We start from the raw sequence: 19,067 nt of genomic DNA on the forward strand, positions 1-19,067 counted from the left end.
TGTTTTAATTACTTTGGAACAGTCCTTTTGCAATGATGTATGGGTGCAATTAATTTAAGACACGAGCTTTAATACTGCATTTGACAGTGATAGTGCAGACACATTTATTATGAAAATACACTTGAATAGCTTTTAATCAGTTCACTGAATCACAAAGTCTTATTTTGTAAGGAAATTGTAAGTGTGTCAACTTCGTTTAGTAATGAAATTTTTGTTTCGATTTCTAACGTTGTATTCCCCCTATATTAGCGACTGAGGGTGAATTACATTTTAAAATAGAGGGGGAATTTTAATTTAATAAAAGCGAAACAAACGGAAGTGACGACAACTTTGTGCTTCGAGGACCAGGATACGAGTTTTGACTACAAAATAGACGGTCCACTAATCGTGTTCAACGCACTATTACTGTACTCCGGGAGACATTTTTTAATTGTATATTTAATCGTTGTAATATTCGTATGCATGTAAAACTAGCTACAACATAGTAGAAGCTACCTTTGGTGCACAAAGATCACAACGCTCGTGTCGGCAGAACACTGAGGTTGTCTTAGCCAGCGGGAATTGAGGTTTGTAAGTAGCTTGTCAGCGTTAGATGAACTGTTCACCTTCAGGCAAATGGCCTGCACTTTAGAGAAAGTGTTGTGTGATGCGCGGACACTGTTGGAGAGGTTGAAAGAGCACGACACAGCCGCCGAGAGCCTCATCGACCAGTCCGGGGCCCTCAGTCTCAAGGTGCGGAGCATGAAAGAAGTGGGAAATGCTCTTCCGGACAAGGTAAAAGACGTAATTTGAGCATGCAACAAACCATTCCTCAACTAACAAAGTTTACAGCTACAATCCTGTTGTAGACATACCTATGGGTGTCAATTGTTTGTATTATTGTCAATCACAATAATTTCCTATTCCAAATTGCGTTTGGGTTGGGTGTGAGAATAGCTATGTGACTAGAAGCACATAGCTGTGATTGGCTGGCGACCAGTCCAGGGTCTCGCTCTTGCCTGAAGAGAGCTGGGATGGTCTCTAGCTCAATAAAGTGGAAAGATGGAGCTAATTTTCGTTAAAATAAATAAATAAAAGTATGGAGGAGTCATGTGGTCACTGAATGGTCATTGAAAGCAGCCTCTAAAATGCCTGGGCTTGCATTTGTTTTGCAGCAACTTTGGGGTTCCCGGTAGCAAGGCTCAGTGTCTTACTGCCATTTGTTTGTGATGGCTCACTTTCTTCTAGTTTAGTCGTGATGCTTGATGTGTGACTTGCTTTACTGGACATAACCCTTTCCCTCTCTTACTCCATCAGCATGCAGATGACACTTCAGAGGTCCAGGAAATGATCAAGTACAAGCCTCATGTCCTTTTGACTCAGGAAAACACTCAAATCAAGGAACTCCAGCAGGAGAATAAAGGTTTGGAAATATCAATTCCCTCTTCTTTCTTTCTTTTTGTTTAGTACATTGCTAGACTGTCTGTATTGACAATGTGATCTTTTGTCTGCAGAACTCTGGCTGTCTCTTGAAGAGCATCAGTACACATTGGAGTTGATCATGGGCCATTACCGCAAGCACATGCTCCAGATGATGATGGCTAAAGAGGAGCTGGACACCAAACCTGTTCTTATACTCCATAAGGACCACGCAAAAGTACAGCAGCCGTCTTTACAGTATTCACATCTTGCTATTTTCACATGAATCCAGTTGCAGCTTCATTTCCTAATCTTCTGATTCAAATTTCACTAAATTGAGAACTATGGCATTGGCTCTTATGCAGGAAGTACAGACCCAAGTGGGGCGAATATGTGAGATGGGCCAAGTGATGAGACGAGCAGTGCAGGTGGATGATCAGCGTTATTGTTCCGTTCAAGAAAAGCTTGCCCAGCTTGAGGTAACTAGACTCTTTTGTCCCGTTGACAGTGACAAACCCAACCTGTGGGCTGTGGCATGGAGGGGAAAAATTTGTGGTTGTCTGGCTAAATACAGAAAATAAACAAAGAAAACATTTCATCCTGCTGGATCCTTCATCAACATTTAGTATTTGGTGGTTCATAATTGAAAGCACAAAAAAAATGCCAGAAATATTTTATTGGAGTGTGTTTTGGTTACCATTTTTTGTTCTCAGTCACGATTTGTTCTTCCTGACACTCTCTTGGTCAGATTGAAAATAAGGAGCTTCGAGACCTGGTGGCCATTAGTAAGGACTCAATGGCACTGACGAGAGAGGAAAGGACCAAGCCGCCAACAACACCGACACATGAAAACAAGACCCAGCCAGAGTGCAATGATTAATATAAAGTGCGTCGTCAGGATCCGTTTGGCCCATGCTCCATGGTGACAAATGATCTGATAAACCACTCCATTTGGTTTTGGTAATAGTGCAAATTTGTATTCTGTATTCTGATTGTCTATTGTTCATAATTAGGTAGATGGCCGAGTTGTAAATTCAGTGGTTACTTTTTAAAAGAACAATCAAAAGGTAATTTTGTTGTTTTTGGCCAAAGATGTATTTAATTTATAAAGACATGGGTTCTACCTCTTTGCTTTTCATACACTTGCTTATAATCACTCATGTTGGACTTTTTACCTGAAGCAACCAAATGTAATTTTAAAAAGTGAGAAAGACTGTGCTTGATGCTAAATCGACGTCCATGTTTTTATTTTTTTTTAGGTTACTGACCCTTTTCTTGCCTTAGCTGACTGCACGTTTATGTAGTAATCCCCAAACATGGCCACGTGTCTTCGTATTGGAGTACTTTTTGTGTCATACAATGTGCTTAGTTGTCTCAGGAAATCAGAATTATGGTTGAAAAATATGTAATTTTGAGTATATCGCTAGGAAAATTGTAAATAAAATTATACCAATGAAACTACAGTAGTGTTTTTGGGATGACTGATTTTTTTGGGGGCTTTCATAATACTACGTTGAATTTCACCCTGGCGCACAACGTAATAATATCGCGAGAACTTAGTGCTGCGTTCAATGCAACAAGCATAAGCGAACATTTCCTTAGCAGGTCTTTCGGTATCGCAGTTTTGTTACACTTTGGACGCAATTTCAGTTTGGTCTTTTCTTTCTATAGTCCACATAAATTCAAGCTTTTTCCGGCCTGACGCTGCATCCACCTTTTTTTTTCCCTAGCATAATTTCCTTATTTCCGAGTACAATTGAAAGCACCACGAGTCCGCTTTTGACACAAGGAGCCTGCTTCAAGCTAAAAAGCTCAGCATGTCTGAGAAGGAGCTGGGGAAAAAGTGGGACCGATGCCTTGCGGATGGTGTTATAAAGCTTGGTAAATATCCCCAAGCTTCTCCGTGTTTTCTGTAATCATGGCAAGGATGCGGCACAGCATGAGCTTGTAAAGCAGCAGTTGTCATTGAGTGGTGCGGTAGCTAACTAGCTAGCGAAGGGCAAGCCAATGACCACATAACATTTTTTATTTTTTACACGTACGTATAACACATCGGAACTTTTCGACACGAATAATATATCAGAACCTTAACTCGAATGGCGGATCTTTCGTTCACAGTGTTTGAAGTTCAAATAAGCGGCATTTTAACACTGTCGGTGTTGTTTGGTTTTCATATAATAATACCTGGCTTTGACCTTAGTTATTCTGAGGCACCATTATGCTTTTAAACTGGACATTTTATTTGTTTGTGTTGAGAGAGTCCGAGTACAATAGCATTTTTGCCCTAAAATGTATTTATTTATTTAATTAATTAATCGCTTGTTGTAGTGGTAATTATTATTGGAGAGCATCAAGTCTTCAAAATGCTACATAAACGCTATGTTTGTTGTACTGCAGTAAATCCCAATACAATGAAAACCATTTCACTGTTGCTCTCTGGAGGTCATAGGGTGTTTATTCCAATCTTGCTTTGTTTCCATAGGCACAGGTCTGAGCTTGGGAATTGTGTTTTCTGTCATCTTCTTCAAAAGTGAGTTCCATTTTGTTGCCGCTCCACCTCATGAACAGACAAGCATCTGATGCTGCACACAATGTTTTGTCTCTGATTCAAGGGCATACATGGCCTATTACGCTTGGCTCGGGGATGGGCCTTGGCATGGCATATGCCAACTGTCAGAATGACCTAAGATTACACTACTTGCTGCATAAAAAGGTAAGTAGGATCTAGGGCAACTCCAAGCCTGTTGTGCTTTTATCCGCTTGTGTATTGAAACGCACAAGAATGTTCAGATGGCGGACAATGTGACACAACCACTGATTTCTACTTTTTTTTTAGGGCAATGTGGAAAAAAATTCTCATGAGTCATGGCGCATTCGTACGTTTGTTTTTGGTTTTTAACCAATGTCCTTTTTTTTTTTTTCAACAGGACCAGTAATTTCAAGTCATCAAAGAGCTTCTTTTTTTTTTTTATAAACATCTTTTGTTTTGCTTCTGTGGGAGTCATTGTTTGCACTGTCCTCCTATTAAGACACCCATGTCTCCGTATTGGAAAACCCTTTCCCTGTGTGGCTCTGTATTACATATGCCTGATCAGGATCTGTTTATGTAATAAAATGAGTATGCAACACAATGTGAAGGTTGTGTTATTTCCACACAAATTCTAGTGAAATAAATGGATTAAATCCACAGATTTAAAAGATTGGTTCTCAATTTACAGTCGATCATGTCAGATGGTTGGTCACAATCGTCGCAATTTTGAACTTCAATCTATTTTCTATGGCATTAATTAAAGCCTCACCAGGAGCTCAAGTCTCTCTCGATTACCTTTGTGGTGAAATGACTTTCCAGACAAATAATTGTCTATACTTGATTTGACTGCTACTTTTTTAATACCGATACAATACGCTATAAGCACTTAGTACAAATATTTTGGACGGATAGTTTCTGACACCTAGTGGTTAGCACTGCAAATGACCATGTAAAATAGAAACTAGATTAGCCTTAAATGCCACTTTGCTTCTGTTATTTAAAATAATGTCAACAAAAGGTTGTCTATGAAGTTATTGAGAAGAAACAAGTCTGCTTATAAATAAAACCACAAGGTAACGTACTCCAACGCATAGATACTATATCTAAAATATGAAATTAAAGGCCAAGACCGTTGGCTAGTCAGGGGCAGGGCACTTATCGAGACAATCATTCACTCTCACATTAACAACCTCACAGAGTGGGAACTGAACCCACGTTGCCTGCGCAAGTCAAGAAAATGCACCACTAGGCCATCAGTGACCAATAATGAAACATGAGTGCCAATCAAAACATTTATGAAAAGCCTAAAATTTTTATGCAGCTCCTTTATTGGATACGATTCTACTGTGCACATATTATCCCTATAAATCAGTGAAGCGCGTCAAAGGACAGAGTAGATAAGGATTCCAGTAAAAGCTTCTTTGCAAAAATCTCAGCATGAGCAAGCCAATTCATCTAAACCCACCTTTTAAACGACTCACTTTACAGATGAATCTTTTTACTCATAAAGCATGAAAACTTTCCCTCTGGGTACAAAATGCCATGGCCAAGCGTGGAGCACAGCCACCCACACCGACACCATTAGTATGTCTTGGCTGTGATTGTGCATGCTTATGCATTAACAGCCCCAACGCTTTGACACACTCCTTCTCAGAATCTGTTCGACTTGAAGGGGAGGCGCGCTGGAGTGGCTGACACGGGGATTAAGGAGAGCGAGAGACTCTAAATGCAGCGTTACAAGGACCGTGATACCTATGCACCTCCTTAAAAATGGATTTTACCTCGCTTTTTTTGCTTCCCTGTTGCGTCTCCCGGAATAGAAAGAAGTGCCGGCAGAGCACAAGCTCAGCGCAGACTTGTGAGCTGAGGGGGAATTTGTAAGAGTCTCTTGTTTTGCTCTCTCATATTCTTGAATGACGCTTAACTTTTGGATTCTCCTGGCCATTGAGTGGCTCATTCATGCTCTTCGCTGGGGACGGATGGATTGATGATAAATGAGACAGTTTGGAATTTTGTGAAAACAACTCTAGGACATGAGGACACATCTCCACAGGCAGATGTTTCACTTCTGGATCTTCATCTAGTTAACCCGCTTTGTGAGTGGTTTGTTTCCAAAGAGACAGCAGCATCCGGAGCTACTTTTCATTTACTCAGCAACCGGCACCATGCCCGGCTCTGGACCTTTTAGGAGCTACAACGGCAGCTTTCCGAGCAACGGCGCTTGGAACATTAGTGGCGGCGGTCCCTGGTTTCTCGCCTTCCTGCTGAGTGTCATCATCCTCGTCACCGTGTGCGGCAACGTGTTGCTGATCGTCTTGGTTTTTGCTCACCGCTCTCTCCGGTGCACCTCTAACTGCTTCTTAGTGTCCCTTTTTCTGTCTGACCTGATGGTGGCGCTGGTGGTCATGCCCCCCGCCATGCTCAATGTGCTGTGCGGGGCCTGGGTGCTCTGGCCGGCTTTCTGCCCTGTGTGGCTCTGCTTTGACGTCATGTGCTGCAGCGCCTCCATTCTCAACCTGTGCGTGATCAGTTTGGACCGCTACCTCTTCATCATCTCGCCACTGCGCTACAAGCAGAGGATGACCCTGCCTCGGGCGCTGCTGCTGGTCGGAGCGGCTTGGGGGTTGGCAGCGCTTGCCTCCTTTCTGCCCATTGAGATGAAGTGGCACAGTATAGGTCATCTGAGCGGGCAGCCTTTGGGTCCAGGAGGCCAAAGCACCAACATCAGCTCCTACTCGGACTTGCTGTACCCGGCGTCCTACTTCCAGTTCCACGGCCTTTATTTTCAGTGCCGCCTGCAGGTCACCTTGCCCTTCGCTCTGGTGGCGTCCTTTCTCACCTTCTTTTTGCCCTCTAGTGCCATCTGCTTCACCTACTGTCGAATTCTTCTGGCGGCTCGTAGGCAAGCCAAGAGGGTCGCGGCCCTGAGCCACCCGCCGCACCCTCATCCCTCTCTTGGCGAACCATCTCAGCCTCCTTCACTCGGTGATGGAGCCCACCAAGATGGAGATGACTGCAGTCATCAGGAAGCCCCGGTACCACAGAATGCGCCGGTACGTAAAGGGTGCACTCACACTAGTCTCAGTTTTCCAATAATGAGCACATATTGCGCAATTTCCGAATGGGTTATATGAGTCTACCATGCTTGATTACTCCCAAAAAATCTTCACTCCAGCTTCTGTTATTACTGTAGGCGGGATGACAATATTTCAATTAATTACATAGAAGTGTGACATAATAGTGGCCCGATAGTAGTTCACCAGTGAAAGAAGCTGAAAAAATGATACGAGTTCAGCGGGTTGAGCTCCATCTCAAATTTTTGGCGGTTAGTAAAGCCATCGTGACTTATTTTGGTACCTTTGATAAAACAATGCAAAAACAAAGCCTGAACTGAACCCAGAGAGTAGTGCTTGGTGGTACCACGGAGTGGAGTGCAAAATATATACCTACAAGTCTCCAATAGCCAGAGTAATGACAAAAATGAAAAGCTGATCCTGTTCCAAAGCAATGCAAAAATGCCTTCACGCATGTAGGATTGGAGGAGGGTGCAAAAGAAGAAAAAACCCTGCAAAATTTACTGTACAATAAACAAAATGGAATTTTTTTTACTCTGACATAACTTTTTAACTTTTTAATTATAACATATTTTTTTGTTACGTAAATGATGATTCCTTAATACTTAATTGAGACTATACTTTGTGCAAATTAAGGTGACGTATACATTTAATTTCACTTGTGACTTTAGCCATCAGTGAACAGTGAGCGCCATCTGGCTCACAGGCAAGGTCGGAGGGCACTGAAGGCCAGCCTGACGCTTGGTGTTCTTCTGGGACTCTTCTTCTGCACTTGGCTACCCTTTTTTATCATCAACATGGCTCAGGTCAGTAAAGTACACTTGCTTCCCGCGTCGTGTGCAAATGAAAAATGAATGCTGGGTGATAGACGCCGGCCCTTCACAGTGCTCCCCATATGCTTCTCAATGGCTCTCTGCATCAGAGCAATCTGATTGGACTATTAGTGAGTACTTTTACGCGATGTCAGGGGAGTATGTCATTTCCAAAATTGCCACTTTTCTTTTTTATGTGATGTTGTCATATGCTGAGGTTTAGGCACAAAGGGAAAGTACATGCGCTTAAAACTGCCAAATCCTTACCAAAAGTGATGATTTCCCAAATTCACTCATCTTGGAGTATTTGTCGTCTCGAAGCACCAGCCCTGCCTGATCCAAGAAAAAGACAGGGTCCTCACTTTGTGACATTATAAAATGAGGACCCGGTGGTTGTTACTAAAGGCAACACAATATCATGAATGTAAACGCAATAAAATGACTCGTCTGTCTGATACTCTTCAAGAAGCGACAGCAGCAGTCTGTGGTGTCCTTCTGAGTCAGAGGTTTTGTCACTTCTCTCAAATGAATATGGATGCGTGACCATTTCAGTGTTAAATACATGCACCGGCAAGAAGAACGTTGGCTACCGCTCTGTTTTTGTATTTGCCAGCCTTGACGTCAAATCGTCGTTATCCAACAGAGGATGACATGCATGGATTGGCATTTCAGCTGTGCGTCTGACTCATTTCAGAATCAAGAAAAAGAACACTTTGTCGCCACCACTTATGCTTGTTATTCATCTTCACTTGTTGATCTTCATGGCCATGACAGTTCAAAACGGCTCCATCTAAATGGTGGATAACATTTATGCTGTTTTTCAAGCTTTTGATGCTCCAGACATTTCGACCTCCCCGGCCCAAAACGGCACCACGCAGACTGTGCCTGTGCTCATCTTCCTTCTCACACTCAATGTGGTGTGTGAAACACACACACACACATGCATACACGCAGGCCTCTCTTTTTTGTTTCACTGCACCCCCGCCATCTCATCTTGATGATATTGGAAGCTGTCCTCTAGCAGCTGTCTCCTTTACAAGTCCTCTCTAATCTGACTGTTTATGCACTAACAGGCTCACTCAAATGTGTGCACTCTTATTCAGAGGAGAATGTTTTGTTAGGCCACAATTTAAACTGTCATTTTTAATTTGTTCTAGCAACATTTGAATACAATCGATTTTTCACAAGAACTTTACAGGAATACTCAAGGAGGTCAACCCAAATGTTTTCTCTGTTCTGTTTTGGTGCGGAGTTCCCCTTTAAATTTGGAGGGTAAAGGGAAAAAACCCATTAACCTATATTTTCAAAGCATTTATTGTAGTTTTTTTCTCCAAAGAAATATTTTTGTGGGTATATGCAATTTTTAAATCATCACCACAGAATAATAAAATCCTGTTAAAAACACTCCCACTACTGTGACTCACAATCCCCTTGAGGTACAAAATTGCATTAAATAAAATAGACAAAGCTATAGAATAAAAGTTTCTCAGAACTCGAATGTGTAAAAACAGCATCAGTCCTGTCACATCAAAGCGTAAAATTTAATTGTTGAGCATGATCACTGCATTTGAAGAAGGGGTGAACTCAGTGTCGCTGTTTTCATTTATTCAGGCAGTGTGTGAGTGTGTCCCTCTGGCGCTCTTTGACGCCATCACGTGGCTGGGCTACTGCAACAGCACCATGAATCCCATCATCTACCCGCTCTTCATGAGGGACTTCAAGCGTGCACTTGGGAAGCTCTTGCCATGTTCCTCCTCGCGGTTGCCGAGACAACCCTCACCAGCGGTTTCCCTATCCCTCCGCAACTCGGGAGAACCCAACATTTGCAGCCAGCCCCCGTCCCCTCTGGCCTCGGATGCCAGCCCTCCGCCTGCCACCGCTACAGACGCTGTGAATTTGCTGGAAGCCGAGCATGCTGGAAGTGAGCTGCATATCCTTCTTCCCAATCAGGTAGTCACATTGAATTGAATGACTGAAAGGGTGACCACTAAGACATTTTGCTAGTCCAATTGTGACCTCTAATGACCTTTACCAGTATAATATTTCCCTGCTACTGTGTATGTTTCTTTCCAAGCGATTGTTTTTAGCATAGGCTCAATGTAATACCCTCACATGTAGAAAAGAACAAAGATAGTCGCTAACAGTTTTATTTGTAAGCTGTTTATTTAATCGCTGGGGGAAGAGTAACACAAATACACTCAGAGCACGTGAAAATGGAAAATACTTTGATGGCCACAGTTCTGATCTAGACACACGCAGACTTGTTGACATCATAACACACCAACCCACCAGTTTTTCTGGACTCCCCCCCCCCCCCCCCCACACACACAATAAACAGCGTTTCACTGTAAACTGCAAATACATTGGATAAAGGTGACAGTAACACCATAAATTCTAATATAACAGTAAAAAAAAGCATAATTGGACTTTAGTTCCATTTACCAATAAACTGTAATTAAAGTAAAAGGAATGTTTTTTTAAACAAGGTTTCAATCAAAAACATACATATTGTTTGAAGTTACTTAAAAAATTGTGTCGACCATTCATCCATTCATTTTCTATACCGCTTGTCCCCACGGGGGTCGTCATTTTACGAAATTTTAGTGGTTAAACAAAACACTTCATTTTCACTTGAAGCTACAAATGTTATATTGCTGGCTCTTACCATTTCTGGTAGGTTTTCACGAGAATAAAGTACGCAGCATACTGTACTGTATCATTTTTTTTAATTGAACCACAAAAAATGGCATTATTGGCAAGGAAGAAGCGGATTGCCAAACAGAGGAAATTGACAAGAATTAAAATGAGTCTGGCTATTTTGAGCAATGACAGATGGCCCCTATTCCATGACTGCACCTTTGCATTTTTCACGTTTATTAGCAAGAAGTACATATGAAATGTTGTAGTTTTAAATATCATTGTGAAATACAACATGTACAGTAAACTATCGGTATGGCTTGGCAGATTGGCAGTGCCCAGTGGGGTCTTGCTTATGTTTAGCATTATTACATGGAAAAGTGCTTTTTTTTTTTTTTTTTTAGTTGGCTGTTGCATTTGCAACGAGGTAAATCTGCAATTGAAACTGAGAATCGCCGTGGCCACTTGTAAAAACTAGCGGCGGAACCTACAAACTGTGCGACAGTTTAGTCGCGTTAGGCCAAGAGACCGACATGTTCACTGACACTGAGAGGCAAACCTTCAACAAGAAGGTTCACACTATCTAATCCCAACTGTATTGCATGTTCTCTCTGTGTTTGCGTGACCTCCGCCAAGAGTCATTTGTCAAAGTGATGCCCCAAACACCTCCACCCACTTATTTCAGTCCGTGACTTGAGATTCACCGAATCAATTCATTGCAGAACCTTGTAGACGTCACTGCCTTCATTTTATCACAGAATCCATCTCACTTGTCATGAGAAGTCTGTTCAAACTCCGTCATTTTTTAAATCTCTCTTCAATGCTAAAACAAAGAGTTGATAAAAATCAGCCAATCCTGAAGCAGCCATCTCATTTTTTTGGTCCACTTTGTTCATGACTGTGCTCTGCAGTCCAATACGTATCATCCCAGCTCCAAGAGACATGTTCATCATCGGGCTCAGGCTCTTTGCTCTCATTAAAAACTTGTCCGTGGTTGGTGGCACTCTCCTGATAGAGAGCTACATTGTTTGTGTGTCTTGGTGGACTTTTTGACTCATTATCATCACAATTAAGGCCGTCCAACAGATCTGAGATATCGGGGACGTCCCAGCCATCGGTAATCGCCTTAGTTGAGTCCTCACCAGTGTGTGTCTGGACTGAACTTTGGGTTTTCCGCAACTGCTGCCCGATGTGGCTTTGGTCCATGGTGTCTACTGTGCCCTCAGTAATAGATACAGGTCGAGGAAGCAAGAAAGAGGATCCTGGGACCTCTTTGGTGGGAACTCCCACAGCCACCAAAATGGTGTCCATTTGACGCATGTAGTCTAAGTGACCTTTCACCTGGAGAATATAAAAATACTAAATATGTGTTTAAATTTCTTTGTTTCTTTTCTTTCATTTCTTTCTTTCATTTCTTTTATTTCAAAATTATATTGGTGGAAAAAGATTTAAGATGATGAATGAAGGTGTTTTCACCCATCTTTGATGGCTACCATTTGGACATTATACCACCCTCTGCTGACTAAAATGAAAAAAGTGACAGAAATGTGTCCTCAGGGTATCATTGCGAACATCACGACGTTCCACCACCAGAATAATGTCTTTAAAGTAGGCATGTGAGGAGGGCACAAAGAACAATGTACTGCCTTGAGTTTCTCTTAAAATTATAAAATTAACTACCGTAATTTCCACACTATAAACCGCTACTTTTTGCACACGCTTTGAACTCTGCGACTTATCTGTCTTATTTATGGATTTTCTTATGATTTTTATGATATTGTAAAATGATTTGTTTTGTTAATACAGGTAATATAAATGAGGACAATTCATTTAAAGTCCGATGTGTTTTATATATGTATGAAGAAAGCAGGATTTTCCCTTCCATGGTGGTGCGGCTTATAGTCAGGAAATGACGGTATTTGTACTGTGGTTAACGTAACATTATACTTTCTCTTTTTTTTTAATGTTTAGGTCAGTGTGTGGTTGCATTAGTGTATTATGTCACTGTGGTATTAATGTTGAAGTTCATTCACATTTTATTAAATAAACTGGTGTGACCATTTTTGCATACTTTTTCAAGGAATATATTTATGTTTATTTATTATAATTTATATGTTTCATTTGTTTCATTAAGCTATTCATTTTTATTTCATTTTCATTTATACATTATTATTAGTTTCCATCCATTTTATTTGATGAATCGGACAAAGACTTTTCTTTAGTCTCCTCTTAAAATGAAATCTAAGAACAATGCATTTTGGTTCTCTTAAAAGTAATAGTGTACACTGTGCAGTAATGTACAGTACTGTTCAAGCCCCCCAAAATATTGTCTTTGTTTGCATGATACTGTTACTTTGAAACCCTCAATTCAGGCGACCCATTTTTGAGACAAATTTATTCCAACAACCTATGTTGAGTGACATATGCCTAATTGCAATCTCTGCAAGACAATTCTGATAAATACAACTTGCATTTCAAACTCAAAGCTGTAATTGGTTGGTTCCCTTCCGCATTGTAGTTTTCTTTTCTAGTTTCTAGTCTAGCGCTTCCACTCCAAATAATCAGAGGGAAATGTTCTAAGAATCTGATAATGAATAATATTCATAATATGAATAATTTTGATTGATTCGTTTATATTTGTATAATTTATATAAAAGTATTGTAGTTCATTTTCTTCTCTGCAGAAGAAATGAGCAATAAATGAAAAAGTACATAGAAAAGAATAAACATTCAATCCATTTGGGATTTTGAAAGTTAAAAACAAAAAAAATGTAAATGTCCCTTTATTTTATACATTTTTGAAAAACCTTGTGTTAATGCTAATGTTAAATGTAAATGTCACTTAATTTTATGAGAGTGACTGACATTTTTGAAAGACCTTGTGTTAATGCCACACTCCAAACCAGTTAAAACTGATACTGTGTATTATTGTATGATCTTAATGCATTACAAATATGTATTTAATCAATTTCGTCATATTTCTAATTCCAATGAGATTTAATAATAATAATAATAATTCATTAAATTTGTATAGCGCTTTTCAAGAACCCAAAGACGCTTACAGGGAACAAGGCAAAGACATACATGATCGGGGAGGAAACAATCGGATAAACTTAAGAAGAGGAAAACAGTTATGGGTAGGGGATCAATTGATCAAAGGTCAAGGGGTGGAAATCGCTGCCATGCCTGAATTAGTTGTATGCACCCAAAACCCTACTAACTCATCAGTGACCTTATTTAAGAAAATCAATTTAAAAAAAATGACTCACCACGTGGGAGAGGTCTACATTGATAATGCGGCGATCCTGGATGCTGATTGGCTGTAGCCCAGCAACACAAAGCTGAGCAGCTGAGCTTCGGTACAAGAACCCCAAGAGCCAATCGCCTCTGAAATGTGGATAAGGAAGAAAGAAGAATTTAAGTGGGCTATGTAATTAAATCACAACTTTGCTGAGAACACAGCAGCTGTTAAATAGATTGCAGCTTGATACCCAGCATTTCCTTGAATATGTAAATAGATCACCTGCAGTAGCCATTGACTATTTTTCCAGCCACCACCTTGGTTATTCTCATCCAGGCCTTCTCCGAGCCATCTACAGGAGCCCCGAGCAGGACCACGTCCTCCACAACACCTTCACTACCTGGAAAACCAAAAGAAGTCACATTCCTGGGATTGTTCCTTTCCAATTATTCATGATAAGTGCCACACTTTTTCAATAGGAGACAGGTCCACACTGCTGGGAGGCAAGTCTATGTAATATTCGCCAGGTTGTTGTAACACTCGCAGACTGTGGCTTGGTGTTGATGATTTCCAAAACAAATATAGACTCATCAGACCACAAACAAGTTGCATTTCTGGATGTAGTGATAAAATGTGTTAACTGACAATGGTTTTCTGAAATGCTCCCGAGCCCACGTGGCAATATCCCTAAGACAGAGATGCTCATTTTTAAAGCAGTGCATTCATGTTGGTTTTCATCCTTGCCCATTACATGCAGAAATCTTTCTTAATTTTTCCAGATCTTTTGCTGGTCTTATGGACCGCAGATGACGAAATCCTTATATTCCTTGCAATTGTACATTTAAAAAAGCTCTCAAACAGCTGGACTATTTGCAAGCAAGTCAAGCTGAGTAAGTCCCACTCAGTTAAAAAGAGGTTGATTTAAGAAGAAACTTGATTTTCATACCTTGATCCTTAGCGAGCTCTTGAAGACAGAAGTAGATAACTCTGGCCCCAAGACTGAAACCTATCAGACTGACTGGCCGCTTTCCCTTTAAATACAGAGAACCACATTTGTTGCAACATTATGGATAGAAATAAATGTCTGTGAAGTCCAATCCATCAATTAGAATTTCCCCAGTCTTGTTTTAAATAGATGCTTTTGAACATGGCTGTCAGATGACTGGCTTCAGATCGCAGCAAAAAAAAGCACTTCCTTACTTGTTGCCTGCTTCTCAAAACCTGAGCAAGGTGTTTCCCGACCTCAGCCGAACGATTCAGACAAACACACCAGGGATTGTCGATGACGCTGGCGGCGGCCAGCAAAGAGGCGGGCCATGTCAGAGCTGTAACAATACCTGGACATGGTCGAAACATGTCACTAAGCACCAAGTAAGCTGTCATATTTATGTGTTGAATACAGTAGAACTAATTATTCAAACTTGCTATTTGAAAGTTGATCTAACAATCCTCAGGCTAAATATACATTGAAGGTTTAAACCCAGTCAGGTGAGATTTCAGTTTAGAGAACATCTAAAGCGCTGTTTCCCATTCTTTTTTTTATCAAGCCACGGAACAAAAATCTACATTTACAAAAATCTCAAGGGCACATCACCAAAAGATGTCACAAAAGCAGTATAAAGATACTGAAATAGTGATGATTTTGTCTTAATTTGCTCACATATGTACACAGAAGTACACAGAAGTATGTGATAATTAAGAATGTTGATGTTTACAGTATGATGGTGACAGTTTATCTCTTGAATTTATGATTGGTGATTGGTAAAACACACACACACACACACACACACACACACACACACACACACACACACACACATGCACACGCAGGTCTAGATGTTTCAGGCAGCCTTCTCCTACCTGAAAGAACGGTGTACTTTAGGGCCTCCTGAGCCATCATGCTAACCAGCCCGTCCAAAAGCGATGTCATGGCTGAGCCCAGATCCCTGAGAAAACGCGACTCCCACACCAAGCAATACTGCTCTCCGCACTCTCCTAGGCTGCACCAAGGGGCCTGGAACGAGCCTAGATAAGCGCGGTTAGCCTCTTATGTCAAGTCGACTGGGTGGCAATTTCAAATAGAGTACTACTTAGCTATTACAAGTCAAGTATGTACTACAAGAAGTGCGTTGGTGAGTCAAGATAGCTGATCAATTTTGCTATCTTCTACTTGTATCTATTTATTATGCAAACAAGAACGTGTGCATATTCACAAGATAAAGTGATATTCAAGTGACATATGTATGTATCCATATTTATTTGTGTAGTTTCTAGATAAGTTCAGTGCCACTTTGAAAACCTCTGCTCTGTAACTACCAGTATCGACAAACACAAAAATACAAATGGCCGTTCATTTTAGTAGGCATGCTATTTGGTCATTTTAATTGGATCTCAATGACCCGCTTAATGTTGTTGTGGCCTTAATCAGTGTGATTGCGTTAGTAACTCCAAAAATAAATAATACTATGAATCACACTTACTGTATTTACCAGTGCAGAGCCACCCTGTCACTGTGATGGTAAGGTGAAGATGCTTTCCAGAGCTGAGGGGCAGGAATTCAAACTCCTCTATTGCACCCACACACTTATTCATCTTGTACCCTGAAGAGAAACATAATGTAAAAACTGAAAACACACCTCGAAGACAACAAAACAAATAAAATGGCTAGAAAATAAGAATAATAATGAGAATAATAATGATTGAGAAGTTTAAGAGACATTTCTACTCCTCTTTGCACCCACCGGTAAGTCCAGCCCCAGCTGCTCCAAACAGCGAGGCCATAATTGCAATGCCAGTGGCAGAGCCCAGAGCAGCAGCGCCTCCGGCCCCAATCACAGCGCCAGCCCCTGCTGCCACCAGGGGGGCTGCCAGCCCACCAGTCACACCTGACGAACAACATGCAAAAATAAATTGCCAACCAATATAGTAGACCTCATTAACATTGCTTAGGAACTGTTCATGTTTCCTCATGTAGTAGTCATTGACAGGCGATCTCTCCATTGTGTACCCATCTTCTCGCCATAAGATGGCTTCAGTTCCCCCAGGCCACGTGATAAACAGCATGAAATATGGATGGATAATCACCAATTAAAGTTCCACCACCAACTGTTGCTAATCCAATAAGAAAGTAGCGTCTTAATTTTCGTCCCCGTTCTCTTCTCCGGCGCCGGGATGACTCCTCCCTGGTAAACAGAGGAATAGATCAATCAATCAGCTGTAAATATTACATTGTGCATCATCAAGGCAGGATTTTGAAAACAGTAAGCCACTTGCTAAGCATCTTACTCGCTCTCCTCTCCTCCTTCCGTCAGCCTTTCTCCAAGCGTCTCCTCAAATTCTTCCAGCTCTTGTGGAGACACTCGGAGCAGACAGGTGACATGCCGGATGAGCACCCTCGCTCTGGCATCATAGTGGCCTGACAGCATGAGGGTAAACATTTCACTTTGGCATCAGTGCAATGGGCAGTTTATTACGAGAAAAAAGGAATGAATATATGATTTCGGTCAAAAGATGTCTGTAAGACTTGTGTCAAAAGTAAAAGAATACATGAGCTGTTACTCCAAGTCAGTTCTGTCAAGCCCTCATCATTTGCCATTAATGTTAGGAATGATTGTGTTGTGGGTTTTATTTCTTAATGTTAACAGTGGTTAACAACATGACCTTTACAATTAATAACTCTTTTATGATGGAGATATTTGGATTGTTGAACACACTGTTGAACATACTTGCCAGTAAGGGTTCTTACCGTCTTTGAGAGAAAAAGACACCAAATCCTGCAATTCACAAATAAATATATTTAATGACTAACAAAAATAGAATAGCAAGAATTAAATCGTGTAAAACAACATTTCATATTTGTTTACCTTACTCTAACTTGTTTTTGTGATACCTGTATGATGGGCATGGTGCCTTCAGCCAACAGCGATTCAGCTTGCAGGATGGACAGGAAGGTGTCAGAGCCCTCAAAGCCCAGGCCTGACAAAAAGGCTCCCATGACGGGCATCACAGATTCATCCAGGTCCAGCCAGTGGACCAAACCCTGCAGGTACTGTTCCCTAAACACACTAGCGGGTGGGGGGAACACATAAACTGGGATAACGCCTTTTGACATTTTTTGGTTTGGACCTAACTTGATGCTGTCCACTTTTGTTATTGTTACCTGTTTTCATTCCCACCAAACAGCTGCCCCAGAGAGACACCACATAGTGCAGCATAGGCAAATCGGCCCTGTTCACTCATCTGTCTACTGATAATTCCATCGGGGCTTTGGTCACAGGAGGCATCTTGTGCTGCTTCTGCGCCCCCTGGATCTGAGGAGATAAACAGTAGGTACTATAGTGTAATTATTAACTCGATTAGCAGTGAGATTCAATTCGTGTAAAAGGACATTGATACCCTACAAAATACATTGTGTCAGGAATAGTGTTGGGGAGATTACAGAAACTCAGTTAACCAGAAGATGACATACTTAAGAGCAATTATGTTGTCATTTTGAATATATACCAGTGGCATATTTTTAAGCAAAGAAGCGTTGTTTCAACAGGCAACCGAAATAGCTTCAATGACCTAGGTTACGATTTCTCCAATGGGCTAACCTGAATTGGAAACGCGATCGCTCTGCAAGTGGAAAACAATGTAAAATAAAACTAACTGGAAAAATAAAGGAGTGACAACTTGTTGGCAACAACAATTCGAGTACACAAGTTAGTCAACATCAAAACAGATGCGCGCGCAGTTACTAGTGATTCACAAGTACCTTTTCATAACGTCAACAGTTGCTCAACTGTCGGAATATGGAGATTAACAGATTATTTCACATACCAGGATTGAAACTAGCGTCCGCGTTGCTGTGTTTTGCCTCCATTGGTTTACAGATGTCACAATTTACACGGTTGAACTTTAGTTGCCTTCATGGCTTGCGACCAGGCTCGGATATGTCACAAGCAAATACGCCTACATACGTTCAGACAAAGCACCATAGAACATGTTCCTTCAACGGTTTTATTTATGATAAGAGTAAAAAATGTAACCTGTTATATTTTTAATGAAAAAAAAAACATATTAAAATGATGACTTGTCAAAGTAACGTTAATGTTTAAACTCTTGCTGGCAATTCTTAGTGACGTGTAATCCACGTGGCCTAAAATTGGGCGGAGCTTTCGAAGAGGAAGCGTTACGTCAGTGGGTCCCAAATTTTTTTACTTGTGGAATGACAATATTTACTTATCATCTTGGGGTAAAAACATGTTTCCACGTGACACACTCCCTGTTAGTCTTTAACAGAACAAAATAAACAACCCTGAATTAGAATACAATTCTGAAGTTATTTCTATTTGATCATTTCATATTGATGCATTTAAACTATAGTCACTCTA

General features: G+C 40.9%; 4 protein-coding genes across 6 annotated transcripts; 3 read left to right on the plus strand and 1 right to left on the minus strand.

The window, feature by feature from the left end:
* Positions 1–312: 312 nt before the first annotated feature.
* sike1 (suppressor of IKBKE 1) lies at positions 313–2,856 on the plus strand. Its single transcript, XM_061271097.1, has 5 exons — positions 313–774; positions 1,297–1,402; positions 1,494–1,636; positions 1,764–1,877; positions 2,147–2,856. Exons 1-5 carry the CDS (start codon positions 616–618, stop codon positions 2,276–2,278), a joined length of 654 nt encoding a protein of 217 aa, XP_061127081.1. The 5' UTR covers positions 313–615; the 3' UTR covers positions 2,279–2,856.
* Positions 2,857–3,023: 167 nt separating this feature from the next.
* micos10 (mitochondrial contact site and cristae organizing system subunit 10) lies at positions 3,024–4,529 on the plus strand. 2 transcript variants are annotated; one of them, XM_061271104.1, is made up of 4 exons: positions 3,049–3,279; positions 3,881–3,928; positions 4,011–4,111; positions 4,326–4,529. In XM_061271104.1, exons 1-4 carry the CDS (start codon positions 3,216–3,218, stop codon positions 4,332–4,334), a joined length of 222 nt encoding a protein of 73 aa, XP_061127088.1. In that variant the 5' UTR covers positions 3,049–3,215; the 3' UTR covers positions 4,335–4,529. The 2 variants fall into 2 exon arrangements, with proteins under 2 accessions (XP_061127085.1, XP_061127088.1); XM_061271101.1 differs by lacking the exon at positions 4,326–4,529 and having other exon boundaries at positions 3,024–3,279; positions 4,011–4,322.
* A 145-nt stretch (positions 4,530–4,674) lies between these two features.
* htr6 (5-hydroxytryptamine (serotonin) receptor 6) lies at positions 4,675–11,420 on the plus strand. The gene is made up of 3 exons (XM_061271072.1): positions 4,675–6,981; positions 7,674–7,808; positions 9,426–11,420. The coding sequence occupies exons 1-3, from the start codon at positions 6,094–6,096 to the stop codon at positions 9,780–9,782; spliced, it is 1,380 nt and encodes a 459-aa protein (XP_061127056.1). The 5' UTR covers positions 4,675–6,093; the 3' UTR covers positions 9,783–11,420.
* tmco4 (transmembrane and coiled-coil domains 4) lies at positions 10,657–18,743 on the minus strand. 2 transcript variants are annotated; one of them, XM_061271022.1, is made up of 14 exons: positions 18,514–18,743; positions 17,852–18,002; positions 17,582–17,756; positions 17,438–17,465; positions 16,978–17,107; positions 16,777–16,874; positions 16,434–16,577; positions 16,173–16,292; positions 15,553–15,717; positions 14,893–15,029; positions 14,639–14,723; positions 13,975–14,092; positions 13,721–13,838; positions 10,657–11,792 (listed from the first exon to the last, which is right to left on the minus strand). In XM_061271022.1, the coding sequence occupies exons 1-14, from the start codon at positions 18,554–18,556 to the stop codon at positions 11,322–11,324; spliced, it is 1,983 nt and encodes a 660-aa protein (XP_061127006.1). In that variant the 5' UTR covers positions 18,557–18,743; the 3' UTR covers positions 10,657–11,321. The 2 variants fall into 2 exon arrangements, with proteins under 2 accessions (XP_061127006.1, XP_061127014.1); XM_061271030.1 differs by lacking the exon at positions 18,514–18,743 and adding an exon at positions 18,288–18,424.
* Between the last annotated feature and the right edge of the window lie 324 nt (positions 18,744–19,067).

The sequence above is a fragment of the Syngnathus typhle genome, linkage group LG2, assembly GCF_033458585.1.
Source record: "Syngnathus typhle isolate RoL2023-S1 ecotype Sweden linkage group LG2, RoL_Styp_1.0, whole genome shotgun sequence".
NCBI classification, from domain to species: domain Eukaryota; kingdom Metazoa; phylum Chordata; class Actinopteri; order Syngnathiformes; family Syngnathidae; genus Syngnathus; species Syngnathus typhle.

Excerpts from the sequence above, each read along its gene's own strand:
- sike1 (XM_061271097.1), top strand. The coding sequence starts at position 616 with ATGGCCTGCACTTTAGAGAAAGTGTTGTGTGATGCGCGGACACTGTTG. Across the intron at positions 1,637-1,763 it reads TCCATAAGGACCACGCAAAA|GAAGTACAGACCCAAGTGGG; the intron begins GTACAGCAGCCG and ends GCTCTTATGCAG. Across the intron at positions 1,878-2,146 it reads AAAAGCTTGCCCAGCTTGAG|ATTGAAAATAAGGAGCTTCG; the intron begins GTAACTAGACTC and ends TCTCTTGGTCAG.
- micos10 (XM_061271101.1), top strand. The coding sequence starts at position 3,216 with ATGTCTGAGAAGGAGCTGGGGAAAAAGTGGGACCGATGCCTTGCGGAT. Across the intron at positions 3,280-3,880 it reads GGATGGTGTTATAAAGCTTG|GCACAGGTCTGAGCTTGGGA; the intron begins GTAAATATCCCC and ends TTGTTTCCATAG. Across the intron at positions 3,929-4,010 it reads TTCTGTCATCTTCTTCAAAA|GGCATACATGGCCTATTACG; the intron begins GTGAGTTCCATT and ends CTCTGATTCAAG.
- htr6 (XM_061271072.1), top strand. The coding sequence starts at position 6,094 with ATGCCCGGCTCTGGACCTTTTAGGAGCTACAACGGCAGCTTTCCGAGC. Across the intron at positions 6,982-7,673 it reads CGGTACCACAGAATGCGCCG|CCATCAGTGAACAGTGAGCG; the intron begins GTACGTAAAGGG and ends TTGTGACTTTAG. Across the intron at positions 7,809-9,425 it reads TTATCATCAACATGGCTCAG|GCAGTGTGTGAGTGTGTCCC; the intron begins GTCAGTAAAGTA and ends TCATTTATTCAG.
- tmco4 (XM_061271022.1), bottom strand. The coding sequence starts at position 18,556 with ATGGAGGCAAAACACAGCAACGCGGACGCTAGTTTCAATCCTG. Across the intron at positions 16,875-16,977 it reads GAAGGAGGAGAGGAGAGCGA|GGAGGAGTCATCCCGGCGCC; the intron begins GTAAGATGCTTA and ends TCTGTTTACCAG. Across the intron at positions 16,293-16,433 it reads AGCTGGGGCTGGACTTACCG|GGTACAAGATGAATAAGTGT; the intron begins GTGGGTGCAAAG and ends GTTTCTCTTCAG.